The sequence below is a fragment of the Euprymna scolopes genome, chromosome 5 (assembly GCF_053919585.1).
Source record: "Euprymna scolopes isolate OS-2025 chromosome 5, ASM5391958v1, whole genome shotgun sequence".
In the NCBI taxonomy this organism is placed as follows: domain Eukaryota; kingdom Metazoa; phylum Mollusca; class Cephalopoda; order Sepiida; family Sepiolidae; genus Euprymna; species Euprymna scolopes.
Genome location: NC_136486.1, coordinates 83,788,675 through 83,812,892, shown reverse-complemented (window position 1 = coordinate 83,812,892; position 24,218 = coordinate 83,788,675). Strand labels below are relative to the sequence as shown.

The 24,218-nt window shown below is 33.4% G+C and overlaps 1 protein-coding gene across 15 annotated transcripts in view; it reads right to left on the bottom strand.

The window, feature by feature from the left end:
• The window catches only part of LOC145276902 (uncharacterized), a 296,930-nt gene that overhangs the window by 194,507 nt on the left and 78,205 nt on the right, over positions 1–24,218 (bottom strand). For all 15 annotated transcript variants that reach the window (XM_080128348.1, XM_080128358.1, XM_080128349.1 and 12 more), the window contains exon 2: positions 14,132–14,419. In XM_080128348.1, coding sequence (XP_079984474.1) covers positions 14,132–14,401 — 270 coding nt within the window. In that variant the 5' untranslated portion in view covers positions 14,402–14,419. The remainder of the gene's footprint in view (positions 1–14,131; positions 14,420–24,218) is intronic.

Below are 24,218 nucleotides of genomic sequence, written 5' to 3'. Positions count from 1 at the left end.
TGCTCAATTGAACACACGCACATAAACATGTACAAACTATAATCCATTAGTGAAGGAAATACATGCAGAAAGAAAGGACCCCGTAAAAAAAATAAGGAACAGCAGTCAGACAGCTACAAAGCTACTATTAGACTGATTTGTATCATACACCCGCACGCACTCATACGACTGTAATGACCTAAGCATTAGGTTGACGCAGAGCGAAATAATATGTATCTTAGTGATACCATATTTTAATTTGAGTAACCGTTCATTTATAAAGCGAAGAACTGAATTCTGGAATATGAAAATTTCCATAGCTCAACTAATCAGAATGGATGGAATTTGGAAAGGAGGCTTTATTATTTATGAATCAGAAATTGGAAAGATTATGTTAGGTTTATGTATGTATGAGCCAGTTATGGTCGGTGTAATCACAGCATCTTTGGAACATGTAGAATTCGTCCCAGTGACAACCGACAGCAGTTTTAGGACTAAATATTTAGAGAGAAAAATATAGACTTCTTCCTCTAACGATATTGCGATTGTGATGGTGTTGCTCATAAGATGTAATGTAGTGTATTATTATAAACGACTGAATGTGTCTATAATGCTGTTCAAAAGCTACATAAGATAGTGGCTATTAGTCTAGATGCTTGTCCAGAGAGGAATTTCTGAGGCTACTTTATTAATATAGAGAAGATAGAGATTATTTTTATTTATTTTTTTACAATACTAATGAGTTGCAATTTATCAGGATCCAAATACAACTTGAAAGGTTAATGACATTATCAATTTGATGTAGAACAACACCATGAGAAGATTGAAAAGAATGGATGAAAAAGATTTGTTTACTTAAGGTGGCTAACAACTATTAATATTGGACTTGAAGACAACTATATTGTAGTCAGCAGGGAAGCAGCCCCATAGTTTTGTGCTCCACAGGTAGCAAGTTCTTGAAAAGAAGCTCTGTTCATGAAAGTTCTTTGGTTAGTAGATATAGAATAGTTGAGATCGTAGATTCAGTTCATAGGAAAACATGGGAAAAAATTGGGTACATGCAGAAAGAAGTAAAAATAGGTTGGCAAGTTGAAATGAACATTTTTGCATTTCAATTTGTCGATATATTTCTGTACACATTATTCATCTAGCCAAACTAAGATTTTACTTGTTATAAACCATCCTTGATGTATGATCATCATTTCTTGTTAATTTCAGTAGTTTAGTTTATCGGTATGTATGTGTGTGTCTGTGCATAAATGTTTATGCACAGACAGACACACATACATACATCTACTGTTTTATTTAATATAAATTATTACTAGTGACGGAGAAAGATTTGAGTAAGAGTTAGATCTTTTTAAATTTCAGAAGTTGGGGTTGACTGTTCACAGCTTTAATTGTAGGAACAGAATTAGTAACCTGGATGGTATATCATAGTATATATTAATTGTATCATTACATGCCTATGTAAAAAAAAAAAAAAAAAAAAAAAAAAAAAACATACCTTGGCTTTTTATGCAAAATGTAGTATAATTCTAATCAATAGCTTTTGAATCTAAATGTTTATAATTATTATTAGCAATAATAATAAAAAGGGTAACAAAAGTACTTGGATGTTAAATTTAACTCCCTATGAAACAAGGGCTTTTCATGCTACATTTTGTGTAATTCTACTCGATTCTTTTAGATAGTTTAATTATTATTATTATTATTAGTTAGTTATTAGTTTTATTATTATTATTAGTTAGTTATTGGTTTTATTATTATTATTAGTTAGTTATTAGTTTTATTATTATTATTAGTTAGTTATTAGTTTTATTATTATTTTTAGCTATTAGTTTTATTACTATTATTATTATTAGTTATTAGTTTTATTATTATTAGTTAGTTATTAGTTTTATTATTATTATTATTATTAGTTAGTTATTAGTTTTATTACTATTATTATTAGTTATTAGCTTTATTATTATTATTATTAGTTATTAGTTTAATTATTATTATTATTAGTTAGTTATTAGTTTTATTACTATTATTATTAGTTATTAGTTTAATTATTATTATTATTATTATTATTAGTTATTAGTTTAATTATTATTATTATTAGTTATTAGTTTAATTATTATTATTATTATTAGTTATTAGCTTTATTATTATTATTATTAGTTATTAGTTTAATTATTATTATTATTAGTTAGTTATTAGTTTTATTATTATTATTATTATTAGAAGTTTTGACTCCCTCTCCCGAATCATCTGGCATACCAAATGCTTCATTATCATATCTTGTACAATTCTGTCAAATAATTTGGAGCCTATAATAAGTGTTTATTGCTTTTAGTAGTAGCAGTATTATTTTTATCTCCTGATGACATACTCAATATTTCAAATATGCATCATGCCAAATTTGATGCAATTGTGTAGAGTAGGTTTGGAGCTTATAAGTGACCAACAGACAAGCAACAAAAATGATCATTTATTATGTTTATGGTAAAATAGAACAACAATCTGTTGAATAAAGGTGAAAGTGTATATAGCAACCATAGGCTCATTTGTAGGATTAGGTCTGCCGGCACTAAAATAGATGGCATTTTTTTGTGGAATGTAAAGATTTTTGAAATTTCACAAGACGAGAGAGCAAATAGCACCCATCCCTCAACTTAAAAAAATAAATAAAAAGAAAGGGTAGACGAGAGAGAGGGACAGTAAAAAATATTTGAGAACGGGGAAAGAAGTAAAGTAAGTTTTTCTTTCTTTGAAAAACATTTAGTTTTAATCAACATGAAAAAAGAATGTTTAATTAAGAAATGAGGTTACTGATCAATGAAGAAGGAGGAGGATGAAAGTTTTCTATTACAACCTTTTACACAACATACTTTGCTAGTAATACAGTATAGAAGTACCAAAAATGTTTGAGGAAACACTGAATGAAGTTTTCTGATTTTGTGTAATGGGTGGGTGGGTGGTGTCGAGTTGGGGGGGGGCAAGCGCATGTATTTTCTCTCCTGATTGATATCTATTGGAAATCCATCTTCCTTTATTTCATGTAATGTTTATTTTAAGATTAGTTTGCCATTTTTCTAATGAAATTCATGTAGAATGAAGTTATTTATCTTCCTTCCACAGCAAGATGATGTGATACAAGTGTCAGAAAGTAGGATTTAAAAAAAAATGCTTGATGGCCCCGTCGGTATTCTCTGGTAGGGGCGCCTCAAGTGATTAGCAATAAAGTAACTCCTTCTCAAAAAGAGAAAGCAAAGTCTGGGAGGATGGGTCTCCTGAAATCACAAGATCGGCAACATACCTGATGATGAGCAAAATGGGAATATAATAATATCTAAGATCAGCCACTTCAGTCGATACCCAAATTTCATTATTAGAGAATAAACACCTCTCTTGTCATTTGTTTTGTATCAAAAACAAGTGTGCCACTCAAGGATAAGGGCAAATGAGATGGATAGATTATTAATTGAATAATGATGACTATTATGAGAGGATTGAAAATAATAAATGAAATAATAATAATTGTACAACAACTGCATACTTTAGTACTAGTTTAAACAACAAGTAACCCGGTATAATTTAAATTATTTGAAGTACTGTTTTCATGTTTATACTGTTCTTACAACGTTTTGACCAATGTAATCTCCGACCTTCTTCAGGTGCATCTTGTGTATGGAATTTTGAACAGAACCCTTCATGACAAAATGAAAGCAAACTACCTCCATAGATTAAATAAAGGGTCTCCATTCAAAATTCCATACAAATTCCAGTATTTGACATGATGCATCAGAAGAGAGTCTGAGGTTTCATCGGCCAAAATGTTGTGAGAATAGCATCCAATATGTGAACAAGAGTTTGATTAATTCAGATGATACAAATAAGTCATTTAAAGTTCTTATACTTGGTGTTACTAATTTTTTTTTAATAATAGTATGATTTCCAAACATTAAAAAAATCATTATCATTAAAAACAATATTATTGCTATGTATTTTCTTACCAACCTCCATAGAGATTTAAAAAATGCATTAATCAAATACAATAGAAATAACTCAATTGACATTCATCCAATTAAAATATATAACATAATAAATCATATGAAAAATTGAAAAATATCTTTCAAAAATTCTACAAAGAATGTGTCTCTGTTATTCATTTGTGTCGATAACCTAAAATGCAAAGTAATGTAATGTTTCTTAGATTCCCTCAGGAATGACTGATTGAATCGAGAATGTTTTCTTTTTTTTTTTTTTTCAGCCTTAACCCAAGAATAATAACTGCAAATCCCCAAAGTAAATAAAAAGTATAAAATATGATACAGACCAACATTTTGGTTCGGAGAAGGGGGAGGGCTCTAAAAGCTTTTCTTACAGTTAACCAAGAAACGCTTTTAAAATGACTCATTGGCAAGTCCCTTTCATAGGAAACTTCTACACATTCTTCATAGGCAAGAATCTTAGACAGCCATAGTAAAGTCGCTGTCAGCAGGCAAACATCTAGTTTATTAAGGTTAAATGTCAAGGAAGTATGTAATAAGAGCAGATCTAGGAATTAAGTTATTTTAAACAAATGACAAGCACTATGGACGATAGTAAGAGTACTATCAGTTGGTTTTCGACTGAAGGAAATAGACCATTAAAAAGTATCTTACACCAAGAGAACAAAAAAAAAAAAAAATAAAAAAAAAAAAATAAAAAAAAAAAAAAAAAGAAAGGAAAAGGGGGAAAATAGAAAAGAAAAAAATCCAATTAAATCCTGTAGATTAAATAAAGAAATTTAATTTCATACGGATTCAAGAGTTTGACAATATGCAGCTGAAAAAAGGTTGGAGGTTACATTGGCTTAAAAATTGTGAAAATAAAATCCAAGATGAAAACAGTAGTCTAAATACTACAAATTATTATTTGTCATCGGAAAAAAAAATTCGAATCATGACTGTAAAATTATAATCCCAGTTTTGCTGTGTCACATCTATAGTTCTCTTTTTTTTTTCTTTTTTTTTTTTACACAGTGATCACCACTTATCAAGGCCCGGAAGCCACTCAGGGATAAGGGTTATTGCAAGTACATTACGTTAGTGTGGAGATTTGATGAAGTGTTTACTTAAGGGAGCGGTTCATTAGGAATTTGTTAACGTTGGACTTGAACACATCCAAGTTGTAGTCCGGTGGGAAGCAGGCAGACGGAACAGAGTTCCACAGGCGTGCAGTTCTAAGAAAGAAGCTTTGTTCATGGAATCCGCGTTTTGATTTAGGCACAGATAAAGAGTGGGGGAAACTTTTGACAGTGGATTCAGCTAGACGGGTGTTTTTCGTGAAAGATTGGCGAGGGGGGACCAGAGATTGGAGTTCAGACGAGCACCTGCCATGGAAATAACGATAAAACAAGGATAGGCTCGCAACGTCTCTTCTGTGGGAGAGAGGTTGCAGGGTAGAGAAAAGGGCATCCCCCACTAAGCCACGAAGTCTATTTTGTACTCTGTCAAGGCAGGACAGGCTATTTTTAGCAGCTGCTGCCCAGATATGGCAACAGTATTCCATCCTTGGATGTACTTGGCTTTTATATAGATAGAGAATTGCATCAGTAGTGAGATATCTTCTGGAGCGGTAGAAGGATCCCACCATCTTTCCAGCGACCTTGGCAACAGACTTGATGTACGTGTTCCATTTCAGATCAGGAGTAAAGGCCAAAGCCAGAAGCTTGTCAAAACACGGGGCCTCTCCCAGACGAGAGCCATCCATCACAATTGATGCCAGATGGGGATCAGAGCGTTGATGATGTAAGGATAGGAGTTTGGTTTTGGATGCATTAAAGCTAACCAGCCACATTTTCCCCCACTGAAACACGCGCTCAAGATCAGAGGAGAGAGAATCAGAGAGAACTTTGTTATTTACAGTCTTTGATGTGTTGCCGTAGATGGTCGTGTCATCAGCATAGATGTCAACGAATGATTTAAGTATGTGTTTAGGGAGATCATTGATGTAGATCAGGAAGAGAGTTGGGCCCAGGATTGACCCCTGAGGGACTCCAGCATTTATATTGCAGGTCTCCAATTTTTGTCCATCTACCACTACTCTTATGAGCCTATCGGAGAGAAATGATTTAATGATTGAGAAAACATTTCCAGTTATACCATAGCTGGAAATCTTGTGAAGTAGACCCTTATGCCATACCTTGTCAAAGGCCTTTGATATGTCAAGAGCAATTGCCCTAGAAAGGAAGCCTTTGTCAAGAGATTCACTAATCCTGTGGGATATAACCGTCAGCACATCTGCTGTAGATCTTGCAGAGCGGAAACCATATTGTGTGTCACTAAGAAGGTTATTTCTGCTGAGGTGGTTGACTATTTCTCTATTTAATATGGATTCCAGCAACTTACTCATAACACACAGGAGACTTATTGGTCTGTACTGAGAGGGAGATGACTTATCATCTGAATTCTTAAATACAGGGCAAACTGATGAGGTCTTCCAGGGAGTCGGAAAGCACTTCTCCTTAAGGCAGCGCTTAAATAGTTTTGTAAGTATGGGAGCAAGTTCTGGTTGAAGCTTTTTTAACATTATAATTGGGATGCCATCAGGGCCAGTTGCTTTACTGGAATCTAGGTTCTTGATTAGCTTGCCGACCTCATGCACGGATATTTGTATGTTACCTAGCGTGTTCTGTGTTATAGGAGGAAATATGGGGAGTTGATGGCCTTTGTCGCATAGGGTAGAATTAGCTGCAAAGTTCTTTGCAAATAGTTTGGCCTTGTCTGACGCTGACGAGATGACCTCTGGTCCATTGATAATGGTTGGGATAGAACGCACACTTCTGTTCAGGATCCTATTTGTTATTTGCCAAAACTGGTGGGATCCAAGCCGCTGATCAGCTACCTTGGATTTAACAGACTGGGCATATAGCTCTCTGGCATTTTTTATTACTCTTTTACAGTGGTTGCTGGCAGTCCTGAAAGCAGCTTTAGTCTCAGTGCATCTATTACGTTGGTAGCTATGGAAAAAGCGATTTCTGTGCGCGATAGCAGCAGCACATTCTGGGGAGAACCATGGCTGGCTGTTAGGTTTTTGTTGGAATTTTTTAGATGGTATGAATTGGTCTATGCCTACAATTAACCATTCGGTCAGATCTGATACTATAGAGGACACATCCTTTTTAAACATGGAGTGCAGAGGTAAATCACAAATCCTTTTTTAATTGTACAACATGTTTACTTTATACAATACTAGTTGTACTTACTTGGTGTTACTTGAGATGCAATGAGATCATTTTAGTTTTTAATTTTTATTTGTTTGCTTCTTTTTAAGCTTATACAGAAAAAATAAATAAAATTTTGGGTGTAAGGGAGATAACTCTTTATATTATTCAATGGAAAATATAAATTATTCCCTTTGCTGATTTTGATTTTTCTGTTATAATTGAAAAATGTTTCTATATTAGCACTTGTATGAGCGGGAATCATAATTGTTTAAATAAAACCATAGCAAAGTATGTTAATAAGATGGTACAACAATAACAAGTGAAAATTGGCTAGTTGGAAACAAAGTTTGATACTATTGGAAATAAATAAAAATTAATAAAAATGAAAAAATTAAAATTGATACGTCCGATTAAATGCTATTTAGATCCAACTTTTAAAATCTTACAAGATAACTATTGCACAACAGAAAAAATAACAGACAATTTAAAAACAAATGATATTTTGTCATGTCATCAGCCACTTTAAGTATTAATTTGATGTCAGCACGATAAATTGTTTTTAAGACCTATTTATGTAGTTTTATACTGATGTGTATGTATCTATATCTATAAAACAATATGTATGTGTGAAAATATTTAACCAATAAACTCTTAAACTACTGGTCACATAACATTGAAATTAACAGAAAATATTAATCATACACCAAGGATGGTTTATAACAAGTAAAATCTTTGTTTGGATGAATGAATGAATAACGTGTACAGAAATATATCATGTTGGCAAGTTGAAACGCAAAATGTTCATTTCAACTTTCCAACATATTTCTATTACTTTTGTGTACGTGAAAATTCATTCATAGCTTGAAGTGGTTTCATTTTAAATCTTTCTCATCTATCTGTCGATAGATCAAATGGTAGGAAACATGGCTAGCACTAAATGTTTTGGGTTCGATTCTAGCTGATGGCATTCAAGTCATTTTTTTTTTTTTTAAATTTTGAATTCAGGACTATATAATTGTCAACAGAGAATTGGTTCTGTAATAATAAATACGAAATCTGCATGAATTAAAATATATTTCAAAGTATTTTACAACCAAGCAAAGCCTCACACACCCCCACCCCTTCTAGTCCAAAAACAATTAATGGCTGGATGAAAATGGATATTCTATCTGAAATCAGCATAAATAAATAAATGGATCGATCCTAATTGGGAGTAACCCCAAAGCTCCTTTTTTATTGGCTACTACAACCAGATGTAGCAGAGGCTGCCACTCCTTTTCCTGGATTGCTCCACTAACCATTGAATCTCACCTTATAATGTTCAGTGTTATCAAGTAACATTTTTAAGCCTTTGATATACCTTGATAAAGGATTGAATCCCTGTTTCTCAGCTCATTAGCATCATTAATCATTATACTATGTTGGCTGGTCTACTTTTTGTGATTGAAACTTAGATAATTTACAAAAGATATAAAATATCAAAAGCATTTTCACCAACATTTCCTATGTTGAATCCTAGAAATCCAATAGAAAGTCAACATAAGTATCTGTTAAGACAATAATTCTAAAATCACCAGTCTGGTCACATAAGAATGAATAACCACCAAATTCCGAAGCCAATGTTTTTTGGTGAACTAAGACAGGTCATAGAAACACATCACATCAGATGTGCTCTCCGGTGGTTTGAAATCTTCTCAACTGAATTCATCAAAGCAGCAATTGATCGATGGAACAATTATAATCCACTCAATTTTATTTTCATTTAATTGTGCAAATAATAAATAAACAACCAATATTTAGAAAACAATCTAATTTAAATAAAAAGTTATATTATTATTTTTTTTTTTTTTTAGAATTCTTCGGGGCCCATGATGCAGTGGAGAGAGGCGTTGACTTTGTATGGTTTCAGGTGAGCATTGTCTGAAGATAATGGTCTCAATCCTATCCAAAGCCAGCTAGAGGATTAGTTGGCCAAAACATGGTGAGACAACAAAACTATGGAAGGCAGTAATTACTGAGAATACAGTTACAAGACTCAGCATTCTTATCCCATTGTGGAATCACCTGAAGAATGCCAAAAGATGAGTTGGCCAAAGTGTGGTGAAGCAACAACAATTATGAAGATGAGGATAACAGTCCGCAAAAGAATGAATACACAAACTAAATAAATAAAAAACAAATTTTAAATACCAATATTTTTATCAATAATATATTTGAAAAAAAAAAAAAAGCATACTTCAAAACTTAAAACTTTGAAGTGTTTATTTAAAGTTGAAAACACCTATACAAATATTTATTTATATAAAGTTTAATCTGCCAACACTTGAAAGAACATAACCGCCTCATTTACAATTCAGATATCTTTGTCAACAACACAAAAATTATGCATCATGATTCTAATGTAAAAAGATTTAACATTTCTTAAACATTATATATAAAAACTAGACACTCTATAATCAACAATATCAATTACAGATCTAGCTATATTTTATACCTGGCTTAATAATTGACTTTGACATATCTTTAACTAACAAAAGAATTTACTTTTATCTTTAAGTTTTGTAATTTCTAATTACTCAAATGCTTTGCATGTGATCACGTCCCACCCATCAATCATGCTTACATCTAAAAAAGCCATACATTACTGCACTGTTTAACAAATTTAGCAGACATAAATAAACCAGACTAAAACCCTGTTTGAAGATGATTGAATAAATTGTACTTCCATGATACAGGTTTGATTTAAGGAAATTATATTTATATCCTTCGAGATATTTCTTTTTTTTTTTTTTTTTTTTATATGGAGGTCACTACTTATCAAGGCCTGGAAGCCACTCGAGGATAAGGGTTATTACATGTACAGTAATCAATGGGATAGTATCGTAGTGATCATTAGTATTGGAGATTTGATAGAGTGTCTTACTTAAAGGGGCAGTTTGTCAGGAATTTGTTTATGTTGGACTTGAAGACATCCAAGTTGTAGTCAGGTGGGAAACAGGCAAATGAAAGAGTTCAACAGTCGTGCACTTCTAAGAAAGAAGCTCTGCTCGTGGAATCTATGTTTGGATTTAGGCACAGATAAAGAGTGGTGAAAAATTGATGACAGTAGTTTCAGCTAGACGTGATTTTTCATGAAAGATTGGCGAGGGGGGACCAGAGATTGGAGTTCAGACGAGCACTTGCCATGGGAATAACGATAAAACAAATACAGGCTCACAACATCTCTTCTGTGGGAGAGAGGTTGCAGGGAAGAGAAAAGAGCATCACTCACTAAGCCACAAAGTCTATTTTGTAATCTGTCAAGGCAGGATAGGCTGTTTTTAACAGCTCCTGCCCAGATGTGGCAGCAGTACTCCATCCTTGGACATACTTGGCTTTTATATAGATAGAGAATTGCATCAGTAGTGAGATCCCATCATTTTCCCAGCGTCCTTGGCAACAGACCTGATCTACGTGTTCCATTTCAGATCAGGAGTAAAGGTCAAACCCAGAATCTTGTCAAAACATGGAGCCTCCCCAAGATGAGAGCCATCCATTTTAATTGTTGCCAGATGAGGATCAGAGCGTTGATGATGCAAAGATAGAAGATTGGTTTTGGATGCATTAAAAGTAACCAGCTACCTCTTCCCCCACTGTACCATGCACTCAAGATCAGAGGAGAGAGAATCAGAGAGAACTTTGTCATTTACAGCCTTTGATGTGTTGCCATAGATGGTCGTGTCATCAGCATAAATGTCAATGAATGATTTAAGTATGTGTTTTGGGAGATCATTGATGTAGATCAGGAAGAGAGATGGGCCCAGGATGGACCCCTGAGGGACTCCAGCATTAATACTGCAGGCCTCTGATTTCTGCCCATCAACCACTACTCTTATGAGCCTATTAGAGAGAAATGATTTAATAATTGAGAAAACATTTGCAGTGATACCGTAGCTGGAAATCTTGTGAAGTAGGCCCTTATGCCATACCTTCTGCCAGGCCTTCGATATGTCAAGAGCAATTGCCCTGGAAAAGAAGCCTTTGTCAAGTGATTCACTAATCCTATGAGATATAACCGTTAGCACATCTGCTGTAGATCTTGCGGAGCGGAAACCATATTGCATGTCACTAAGAAGGTTGTTTCTGCTGAGGTGGCTGACTACTTCTTCATTTAATATGGATTCCAACAACTTACTCATGACACACAGGAGACTTATTGGTCTGTACTGAGAGAGAGATGACTTTTCACCTGAATTCTTAAATACAGGGCATACTGATGAGGTTTTCCAGAGTGTTGGAAAGCACTTCTCCTTCAGGCAACGCTTAAACAGTTTTGTAAGTATGGGGACAAGTTCTGGTTTGGAGCTTTTTCAGCACTATAACTGGAATGCCGTCAGGGTCAGTTGCTTTACTGGAATCAAGGTTCTTGATTAGCTTGGCGACCTCACGCACAGATATTTGCATGTTGCATAGTGTGTTGCCTGTTATAGGAGGAAATACTGGGAGTTAATGGCTTTCGTAGCATAGGGTAGAATTAGCTGCAAAATTCTTGGCAAATAGTTTGGCCATGTCTGATGCTCACGAGATGACCTCAGGTCCATCGATGATGGTTAGGATAGAACGCACGTTTCTGTTCAAGATCCTGTTTGCTATTTGCCAAAACTGGAGGGAACCAATCCGCTGATCAGCTATTTTGGATTTAACGAACTGAGCATATAGCTCTCTGGCATTTTTTATTACTCTTTTACAGTGGTTGCTGGCAGTCCTGAAAGCAGCTTTCGTCTCAATACATCTATTACTTTGGTAGCTATGGAAAAAGTGATTTCTGTGTGCAATGGCAGCAGCACATTCTGGGGAGAACTATGGCTGGCTGTTAGGTTTTTGTTGGAATTTTTTGGATGGTATGAATCGGTCTATGCCTACAATTAACCATTCAGTCAGGTCTGATACTATAGAGGACACATCGTTTTTAAACATGGAATGCAGAGGTAGATCAGATATGAATGTACAGAAGCTATTCCAGTCAGCCATAGAGTATCAATATATAGTACGGTGGAGAGGTATGTCTGAGGACTTATTACATTTCATTTTTATCTTAACTGATATAACGGAGTGGTTGGAGGATCCCAGAGGAGACAGAACGAAACATGAACATAGCTCAGGGGAAGTTGTGAGAAAAAGGTCTAGAAGGCTTGCATACTGACCGGTAGTATCGGGCACATGGGTGGGTTCATGAATAATCTGAGTGAGATCATAGGCAATGGCAAAATCATGACAGAACCTCCCCTCATCATCTGTCTTATTTGAGTGGGTCAGCCATTCCACATTATGAACATTGAAGTCACCGCAAATATGAATGTTAGCCAAAGAATGAGCAGACAGGATGTGGTCAATTTTCTCAGATATACTCTTAAAGAGGGGGCAATAGAGGGCAAATATAAATGCAGTGGTGTAAGCTAGTGCAACCCGGAAGCACATATAAGGTAAATTAAGGTCTTCTCTGGAGATATCTCTACCAGATGGAAAGCCATCTTTAATATAGGCACATACTCCATGCACATAGCGATCTTGGGGGTCAGATTTAGATGTTAAGTTAAAGCATCCTTTAATTATGAATTCATCTAGGGAAGTGGTCGGCCCTATGCCAGTTTCACTATGAAAGAATATGTCTGGGTCATCTCCTGTAATTGTGTTTCAACCTCTGGAAGGTTGGAACGTAGACCCCTGATGTTGGAAAAGGAGACATGGTAGTAGGAGTCTACATTGGAGGATGGGGTTCTAGGTTTATTCGTGTTTTTTTTTTTTTCTAGAGTTTTGTCATGTTGAGGTTTTGGGATTTGTGGAACAGGTCGATAGACTTGGTTCGAGCAGGATAGAGAGGGAAAGTAAGAGAGAAAAAGACAGGAATATTTTTTTTTTTTGTAGCACATAAGGTAAAGCCGTAACAATTACCCACTAGTATGGCATCGAGAGGCCCTACCAGAAACTATTGCATGGTCGAGAATCCATTCACCAACTGACAATACAGCAGCCCCGGTACTTTGCACCTGCTGATAGGACAGTCTCCTTAGTGGTTAATCCAAGGTTCGGGTCCCTGACTATCAAACAGACAACGTCAGCCCAGATGAAACGTTTATCTCCAGCACCCTTACTAGTGATATGACCGCAAGGATAGACATAAAAACAGAAAATTTCCGACATCTCAGGCTACTGTTTACAAAGTACTGCTGACCTGGAAAGCAGCTTTTTCTTCACCCTTTGTCAGAAAAATCACTCATTGGAAATGAGGACTGAATGACAAAAAAGAAGCGAGTGTTACTGGAGCTGTCGATAACACATCCACATGCATTATCTACTCTCCATTAAAAAAAAAAAAAAAAAAAAAAAAAAGACAAGAAGGACTTATTAATATCTACTTAGTATAAGTCCTTTGTCCCATTCCCAGTTTATGATAGTACTTGAAGATAGTCTCCCCTCCCATATTAATGCATGGATAACTTTTGCCTTTATCTACCTCGAGCTAGAATGTTCGAGCATTCCAGCTCCACCCCATAATAAATATGCTATATTATCAAGTTGGCAAGTCTGGATTATTTTGCATTTGGAGAACTTGTTTAAAAACTGGCTAATAGTAATACCTTTAGGATTACATATTAAGTTTAGACTAGCTAAAAATAATGCATACTGTAGAGAAAAAAAAAAGTCACATGTTTTTGAGTTCAGATAATAGTGCATGTATAATTTGGGAAATGTTCATTTTCATGGGAGACTTTTTTGTTTTGTTTTAAATATAAGAAAAAGTATTGGTTAATTATTTGACAGAAAAGATTTAGGGAAAAAAAATAAAAATAAAACAAGACAAGTACAGTTAAAATGTTCAGGATTATGTCTCACTTCAATATCTTCAAACCTCACTAACTTGATACATGCCTCATTCAAGTAAAATAATTGTCTTTTCAAGCAAAAACAACTTACCTTGGTATTTGGACATGCTTCCCCTTTTTTATATTCTTTGTGATGTGCTCTTTTGTCCAACTTGGCCCACAAGGATTGTGCCTTCCATGAAGTAAGTCTCAATTTGAGTCTCCTGTAAAAATTCCTATGGTCGGTTTGTTTGATATCCAAGGAATCACAGAGAAGCTGGAATGTGTGCAGGATAGACTTGCATGTTCCTGCATTCACAAATTGATCAAACAAAGCGTTGGGGTCTCCGCTTTCTCCACTTGTAGTAGCATAATTCTCCATGGTGCATGGCTGCAGTTACTGAAAGAAATAAGAAAAGCATTTCTTTATTAAAAAATAAAAATAAAGGAAAGTAATCAGTGAAATTGTCACCGATTAAAGTTATCTACAAAGAAAAAAAAAAGAGCATAACTCATTCAGAACAATCTATTTTCTGTCACTTAAAAGAAAACAGATTCATTCTAAAAATGTATCTATTCAATCTATGCATTAAATAAGAAAAAAAAGGACTATTTCAAATTAAAGCAGACATACGAGGGTCATTCTAAAATCCCTTCTATTTTTTAAATTCAAAAAGTTCAAGAACAACAAAAATTAGAGTGGTATACCATTAAAACAAACAACTTTTTGTGCTCCAGAATTTTTTTTTATTTTTACATAGTCACCACAATTCTTAATGCACTTTTACTAGCGATGAACAATGACTGTGCATAAGTGTCTGGAGTATGTTTTGTGATATGAGGGTTGTTCCAAAAGTAAAGCTTCCTTTTTTTTTTTTTTTTTTTTTTTTTTTTTTTTTTTTTTACTCACAAAGTTGAAGAGCTATGAAGCAGGGGCGGTACTATTAAAACGAGTGACATTTTGTCCTCTAGAATTTATTCTTAATGCACTTTTGCCAAGAATTCAATAATGCATATCTGTTTCTAACGCATGTCCATGACTGGAGTTGCTTTCTTAGAGTCTCACACTGTCAATAAGTGCAACAGAGATGAAACTTTCAGGTCATGAATGCATAAGTTCAGTCATCACGACAATGAAATTTGCAACCCCTTCTAATCTATTTGGACAAAATAAAAAATAGGTGACTTTACTTTTAAGAAAATTGCATTCTTAGGATAACTTCAAAAATTGAGTTAATCTGACCCACATTTCAGCATATATTCACAACTACTGTCACAATTCACACACAAATCTTGACCATTTAACGTTTTAAATAACAAATTTAATTGAAAATAAATTCAAAAAACTATGTTAGTGTGACAGATCAAAGGATGCCTCTCAGAAATGTGCATCTAGAAATTGCAAAATGTTTTACAAATAAGACATTTTCTGAAATTGATTTCAAAAGAAATCAAAAGAAAAAGAAATTATCAAAGAGAAAATTTAATAAAAGCAGAGTTCAAGAGGATATATCATCCAAGAAAAAGATAAATCGAAAGTCAGTTTTTACAAAGAGGATACTAAGAATAGAAATTGTTTTTGAATTGTAAACTAGTAAGCATGACAAAAAGAGAAACAAAATAGCCACACTTTGGATACATGTCTGTCAGGCGCCATTGCTATAAAGAAAAGAAACTCTTTGGTAATATGTATGCAAATAAACTTTTCATCACAAGCCACAAAAATCAACTTTGAACAATTTCTTAATTGATGAATTGAAAACAAAACAGCTATTTCATCTCAGTTTAATTCATAAATTATTTATTGAAAATTATGGCAAAGTTCTTTTTAACTAATGGAACAACATTTGTTTTTGTTTGTTTAAACAGTAGTAATCAATACTGCATTTGTAATTAATAAAATGTCACCAGAGCTAAATCAGGGATATGAATAGCCAATGAAAAAAAAAAAGGCTGACATTGAGATGAATTTGCCAACCTGGCCCCTACACTGGTTCTCGCATACATTTTGCGTGTGTGTGGAGGGCAGTACAAAAAACATTTTTCTAAACAACTGCAATCAGTTTCAACTACGAAACTAAACAGGCTTATGTGGGAACAAAAAGACAGAAATTAGAAATTTATTTTTTGAGAAAACAAAAATCATGAATCGTGTTAGTCTTCAGGGCAAAATTTTCAGTTTCCACAGCGAACTGTCATTTGCAGGAAAAGGAAGACAAGATAGAAAGAGGAAGAAGAAATAAGAAAAATAGATCCAGTAAAATCAAAGCAGAAAAAGTAACAAAATTCAGTCAAACAGCGATAGAAAAAATAAGGATTTAAAGTTTTAGCAATTTGGAATAAAACTCTCCTTTAAAGGAGGCTCTTATGATTTAAGTAGAAATTAAAAAACAAAATCAAAACAGAATTCTATTAAAATGTAAACAACTCGTATCCCTACTAAATTTAACAATGTGTATTTTTCTTTATGAAAAAAAAAAAAGATTTAACATAGGGAAAGGATAGTAAAAGTTGGTCTCTCTTCATAACTCCCTAAACCCAACATCAAATAACATTTCCAGTGAATATCTCACAGAAAAAGAAATAGGATAAGGAGGGAATAAATTTACCTCTTTTAAAAAGTAATGTTTTATGATGAAATTGCATACAACCAATTGATGGCGAAAATTGAGGTACATTCCTGGTAAGTTTATTGCATTCTTTGCATCTTGGCATTAAGTAAATGTAACAAAAAAGAACACTATTTTCCATGGCAAAGTAACTGCAACTGATGGTATAAAACCCATAAGGAACTCTTTTCTGAAGAAAACACCAGCATGATGTTGTAATAAAACAATGTGAACTTGACATAAATTAGTCTGAAAAGAATCTGGTTGTATTGACACCAATTCAACTGGTAATGCCACAAAAAGCATAACTTCACAAACTGCTGCTTGATACAATGTTGCCATAATGCCAACAGCATACTTTCAAATGATAAAATACACCAGTTTTTATTTAGCTAGCGACGTCAGTTGTTGGCTAACAAAATGAAACTAATCATTTGCATATCCCATGCTGCTAAATTTATAGTCTTAATAAATATATTTGCTGCCAGGTATTTCAGGGTTCAAACTGGGTCCAGAAAAGTATTTCCCCTGCTTTCCGTGATGAATGGTGAAAAATATAGTGTTTTTGGGGTTTTTTTTTTTTTTTTAGGTGGGGGTGGGGCCTTCACATTTATGTTCATTACAGTAAGACATAAAATAGTATTTGACTATATTTTCTTAAACTAGCAGGGGTACCCAGCAGGGGTAAAGTAAAGAATACGCAAAGTAATAAAAAAAAATCAGAAAAACAAAACAGAAAAAAAAAACATCGAACAAACGTAAAACTTCTTTAAAAAAACAAAACAGAAAAACAGAAAGCAAAAATAAGGGGGAAAAATGATGAACGTGGTCAGAAAAACAAAAACAAAGAAATACAGCGAAAAGCGAAAAAAAAAAAAGGGCATAAATAACCTTTGTTTCGGTTAAGTCCATGGTGCATTTCACCCAGTAGGAAGCATTGAACGAAAAGAACGTTAAAATTCCATTCCATTTTTTTTAAGCAACTAAAAAATGAAATAAAACGGAAATGATGTAGCATATGTTTATTTTATAAAAAAAAGTGGAAAGAATCCTTTTTTCTTTTAGTGTAGAAATGTTGGAAACAAATGGTAATTAAGCAACGTAAAAGTAAGCTTGGGATAAGAATTAATGTTTGTTGGAATGTCGCTATCGGTTAATTCCGTGGTGCATAGAACGGAAAGGCATGGTGAAATTCCATTCCAGTTTTTTTAAGCAACTACGAAGTACAGAAAACCAAAACCAGCGTTCGTTCGATCACACAACGGTGTAAATGGGTGACGAGGGAAGGAGGAATTAATTAGAGAGAAAAGATTTTACTACTTCCAGTGATTTTAACCGATTTTGGCAGGGAACTCTCAGCAGAAAAAATATAGGAATCTACGATTATCAAGCAAGTGGAAAGCAAATATGCCTATAACACACCTCAGACATTGTGCTGCAGTTTGTACATATTACATTTGCATGAAATTTCTTGATTTTTAATCCTATTAAGGTCAAAATCGTAGGGGAAAAATGAGTTCATTTTACATATATAGGGATGAACTACTATTGTTCAAATGTTGTCATGTCCAGGTTTCAGATATTTTCAGGTATCTTTTATTATTGTAACCTGAAAATTTTAAACTGAACCCTTTATTCAATGCGCTAGGGATAGACTCTCATTCTAACTATAACTGTAATAGCATTAACCCCAGGTGGGTTGGACCAGCTCCAAATGAGTTTGTCACGTTTCCATATCAAGATGGTCCATCTACACTGATCAGCAACAGTCATCAGCATACTTCAGTCATTCACAGTTCCAGTGATAAATACTAAAACATGGAGCCAGCTACTGTGTTTATACTCACTATTATAATTCATGTCTTCAGCTGACTTTGCACTTCTCCCAGTCAGTAGGTGCGGATAAATTTTTCCTTAGGACATTGAAGAATGTGACCAAATCAGTGAAGTTTTATTTTTAGAAGAGTCTCTAGAATGCCATTTATGTTGCAACTTACAAAGATTGTGCCGTTTGAGATTTGGTAGGAGAAACGGATACGTAGAATGCATTGTAGGCACTACATATTGAAAACTTTTGAGTGTATAAAAATTTTCTTTGCACAGGGACCAGATTTCATAGCTGTAGAGCAGTATTGGGCACATTGGTAAATCATCGCTTGTCAATACCACAATCTACTTTGGAGGCAGTAGAAGGCTGCACGAGCATAGATTGCAATATCATGTTTATCTTGCCTTGTACCTCTTATTCCTTGTAAGATATCAAAATTTGCAGAAAGTTACAGACTACAACAAAAAGCATGTGAAAAAGACTGAAGATTTGAACAATCAAAATATTTTAGACATGAAAACAACCAAGATGAAGACAACAGTCTGAGATATGTAAATAAAAAAAATAAACTGAAATGTTATAAAAACGAGAAATTCATTCATTCTACCAATTCTTCATGATCGAGTCACCGGATCTTATTTACATGACATTCTACAAAAGATTTAATTACTGAGAAAATAACAATCATCTATTTCCTATAAATTTGCATCTTCCTTGTATGGAATTTACAATTACTTGATGCTATCTATTATATAAAAGAAAATTACATTCTGTGGGTGTGTATGAAGCTACACAAGATACACTTACAAAAAGTATATTCTGATTCAGTCAAGTTTAACAATACTGCAAATTATCATCATAGAGTTTGGGCTTTACTTTCAACAGTCTTCTAACTCTCATTTGTTTTGTCCTTTAGTCCTCACATTCTATGAGCAATGTTTCTGACATTGCTATTTTGCTCGTCAGAATCTATCCATATAATGATCAATGACTAGTTTTTGACCTTGTAGTATTATTATTATTATTATTACTTATTTTTAGTTCTTTAGACTTCATACTTTGTTTGAAGCAATTTCCATAAAAAAAAATTTTAATTTCATAACACCGGTCAACAAATTTGTTGTCTGCATTTTTTCAGATGATTTAGGACAAATCTGATGTGTTGAATCCAAAAATTCACATGGGTTTTGTTTAATCGAATGAAGTTTTTGAGCTATGGCCACATGTTTTTTACATTTTTGTTCACATGTACGCATGTGTGAAACATTTTAAAGGAAGTTGGTGGGGGTAAAATGCCATGTCGAATAATTGTTTTGATTGGAAATGATTATTTTAATGATAAGTATTCAGGTCTCATAGTTCTGGGTGATTATATCGAAAAGGGATCAGTTTAAAGTCATAAAACCTCAAAATCCTTAAAAAATTAATCTGGCAAAGCATAAAGTTGGTGCAAGAGGAATTGGTGCCTTGCAAAGAAACATCATCAATGACTGTCTATTGGGCTGAGACAGAATACTCTTCCCACTACTTTACATCAAGCTCATCTTAATCAAGCAGTTCACTAAGGCTCTGGACAAGGATGATGATTGCTTCACTTACTTGTGACAAGCTTTTCCAGGATTGACCATAGGTTGTAAGCTGGCATCTTTGACAGTTTTCAGATCTGGCAACTCATCAGAAATAGAGAGTTCAAAAATTGAATGAATGAAGTCGAACGGGAAGCATGGAAGGCATTTGTTCTGGGAGTGAAGAACTTTCTTGACAAAATAAGGTCAAAGACTATGCAGAACTTGTCAGCAACATGTTGACTGCTTTCAGAAACATGGCCTGCAACATGAGTGCCAAGATACACGACCTATTTTCTCACATGGACTGGTTTCCTGAGAGCCTGAGTTCAATGAGTTACAAGCAGGGGATGAGATTCCATCAGGACCTACTGCTTAACATTCTAGCAGTTTGAAGAAACAGAAGTTTAAGCTCTGAAGTTTGAACAATGGTGAAGAAACATGGAATTTAGTGTACTTGCCTTTATCAATGCCACCATCCAGTTTACAGTCATCAATCTTTCTATCAGGTAATCAATATATGTTGTTGGCAAAACATTTTTTTAAAAAACATATTTAGAATGATATGTGTTGATAAAAATCAACTGATAATGCCACAAAAATGTAATAGATTTTGTCACAAGGCCTGATTTTTTTTTCAACTCAACTTAGCACAAAAAACTGCCCCAAGGGAGAAGAGAAACGGGTGTCATTTCCTGATTCAACAGTGAAAAAATATACTAAATTAGTTATAGATATAAAAAACAGAAATCTAGACAAGATTCAAAAAGTAAAAAAATTGTTGCCCATTGAATAGTAATATTATTTTAAGGTTACTATTATTAGAAGCTATTTTGACAGTGTTCCAAAATGGGTTATTTTACAAATCTTATCTTCATGAATATTGCAAGTGTCATTTTAATATGTTAATTATATTTATTAAAATAAATAGTAAAATGAAATCAAAGTTTTAAAAAATGCAACAATTATTCATGAGGTGAAAATTGTTTAAAACAATTTTCTGCTGAACTATACAATGTTAACATTTAGATATTTTTAATTTATATATTTTGTTATATTTATTAAAAACAAAGCAAAGATTTATCTTTTTTTTTTTACTTTAATTCAATTTTTTTTTAATTTAATTGATCTATGTGAATAAGTTAAACGTTTGATCAGTTTGAACAATTTTTAATGTGTAATATTTTGATAAAAATGAAAACAAAATGCTTTCATTTTTACTAGTAACTGTTCAAAAAAGAACACTGAAACTAGTTCAAACAGTCGGCTGCTGATTACTTTCTCCTTTCTATTATATTGAAGCAGTCAAGAAATTAAAGAAGCAATTGGAGTTGGAGAGGTGTATAAAAATAGAATGACAAAGAAAGAAGTTTTAAAAGAAAAATGTTACACGCTCTTTAACTATGCTATTTTCTTTGCCAAGATCTCGGTCAATGCTGGGTAGCCATTTTTTTTATATCAGAGAGTTCTTTCTAATAATAAGATCTTGATTATGCCCATGCATATAACTTAAATTCATATGCAGAGATGACTTACAAATATAGGAATAATTTCCGATAAATAAGCAGTAGTTCGATTAAAATCTACGGTCATACAACAACCACGTTCTGTCAGTATTGACTCATCATTCCACGCAGTGCACAACTGAACCGGATAGAAACGAGTTACTTCCAAAATCAACTTTTTTTTTTTATGCATCATCAATTCTCAGTCTGCTTTTTCTGAATGAGCCATAATTAATCAATGAATACAATAAAACTTCCTGTCTCGAATCTTAGAAATAACAGATAAATACATTTATCGACTATAGATTCATTTGTAGCTTTAAATAAATGAGATAAATTTTATGAGAAAAAAAACTTACGTTCAGCTTACATTAAATTTTTTCTTTTCTTTTCTTTTTAACTATTTGTCAATGATTTTATCACCTAAGGTCGCTCGCCCACTGTGTAGGAAGTTTGTCCATATTTGTAACAAATGCAGTGATGTGATTGGTTAATGAACACAGATGACTATCCATATAAAATATTAGTGTTTAGTGTTAACTTCCTCTTACTAAAGGGCATATATTTGACTGGATACAGTATGTAATCAATGAATTACATTGGAATTCTTTTTTCATTATGTAAATAACATGGAATAAAAAAATTCTGTAATTCAGTTCGTGTGCTGAATAAAATATTCATTTTGCAATTGAACCGTTTTTAGGTCTGATGTTCAAAATCAGAGTAATCTAAGAAATATACTCTACAAATTGTTATATGGTGTTTCATTTTCAACAAATGGTTTGGTTTATTTTATGACATATCTATTGTTTATTTAATGCCAAATAAAGTTGTCAAATATAGAATTATTTATATTTGTAGAATTCATTAATCCCTAAATACATTTTACCTGAAAAACAGTACACACTACTCTTGACTAAAACATTACTCTTAGAATGAAATTTCACAGAGGATCCCATCATTATTTAAGGAAAGGAAATCAGAGCACTCCAAGAAAGCAGCTCACCAATAAACAGTACTCTTTAAAATTACTATTGGTAATAGTAATCTTTATTCTCAACGCTATTGACCCTCATTCACTATCTATTTATAGTTTTGAATCCATTTATATGTTTTATTTTTTGGAAGAATCAAATTGAATAATATAGTTGGGGATAAACTTGTAGATACAAGGACATAAAAAAAAAAGCTGATTGATGACATCAGGCCTCTCTGACCTCCAGTCTATCCAAAGTAAGAACTGAAGAGGAAGAATGGGCCAGTCACCAAGATCCTGTTTTAAGGCATCATGGGTCACCATTCACAACCTACAATTGACTTTGTTTCTTTATGAATGAAAGTACTTCTCTGCATGGGATTGCAGTCAACGGATTTGGAGTCTTGCCAACATGAAGGTTAACATATAATTTACAAGTGCAGATTATTGAAATTTTGAATAAATAACATTGACCACAATATGAAATATGCAAAGTCATTCAGAACAAATATAAAATAAAACGAACCTGTCAAAATATACTTTCAATACATTTCTCTCTTAACACTATATGCTTTTAGCATTTTACTATGTTATAATAAACGCAGCACATAAAAGCCTTCTGATAATAAAAATATTGTATTTAATGCACTTGTTGATTGTTTTGGTTTTACGGCATATCAACCCTTTTCAGGTTATTTAATGCAGAATCCAGTGATTTTGAAGAACAATTTTTTAATAGAATTTTTTTTTTTTTTTCCAAGTCGGTTTCTATTTAACTCATAGCTGGGACCCTAACAGGTACTACCACTCCGGGTCAGAGTGGACCTGGGAGGAATGGCAATTAAAGGGTTGCTCCACACTCCCGAAAGTCTGCAAGCTGGGCCTTCACCATCAGATATAGTTTAAGGTCATATCCAGGACCGTATTTAATGCACTATTCCTACCATTTTGCATTGTTGCCTATTCCACCATGTTCAGTAGTGATCCGATGAACAGAAAAATGTGTGTGCGCGCACACACACACACACACATTATTATAGCTATTGATTTATTACTTTCTCATACTTTATCCTAAGAAGTAGGATCCAGAGGAGAAGAGAGCGTTAATAGAAAGTGATAGAATGAAAAGTAGAAAGGTGTTGAAGAGTTTTTGTTTTGTTTTTAATGGGAAATAATCATATTTTTTAATTTAATATTGTACAATATGGCGTATAAAATTTAATGATAGTTATTAATATAAAATGGACGGATTATTACTACACTATAAAATATGTGAATACCAAAATACCAAAAGAGATGTAGAAGGAAAACAGATTTGTTTGCGATTCTCATTTTTGCAGATAATAATCAAAGGTTTATGCCATTTAAACATATGAATGCACATGCATAAAGGAAAAGCTTGATTAAAAAAAAAAATGCTCTGCTTACTTTCATCTAAAAGTCCTGGAAACAATTTTCATGAAATCATGGCAATATTCGGGTTTGTATTTTACTGTACACATAGATTCGAAAAAGTTGTCACAAAACAAATATATAACAAATGTATCATAGGCAAGATAAGTTACTTTTCTACCTAACTGGATATGTTTTTAGTATTTTTATTTAATGTAACATGTTTATTCAGCTCGAAAAACATAGTGTTTACTGATGTATTAGAAAATTAAAAATGGCGCCCGACTCTCTCTTTGACATGGTAAGTTTGGGAAAAGGATTAAA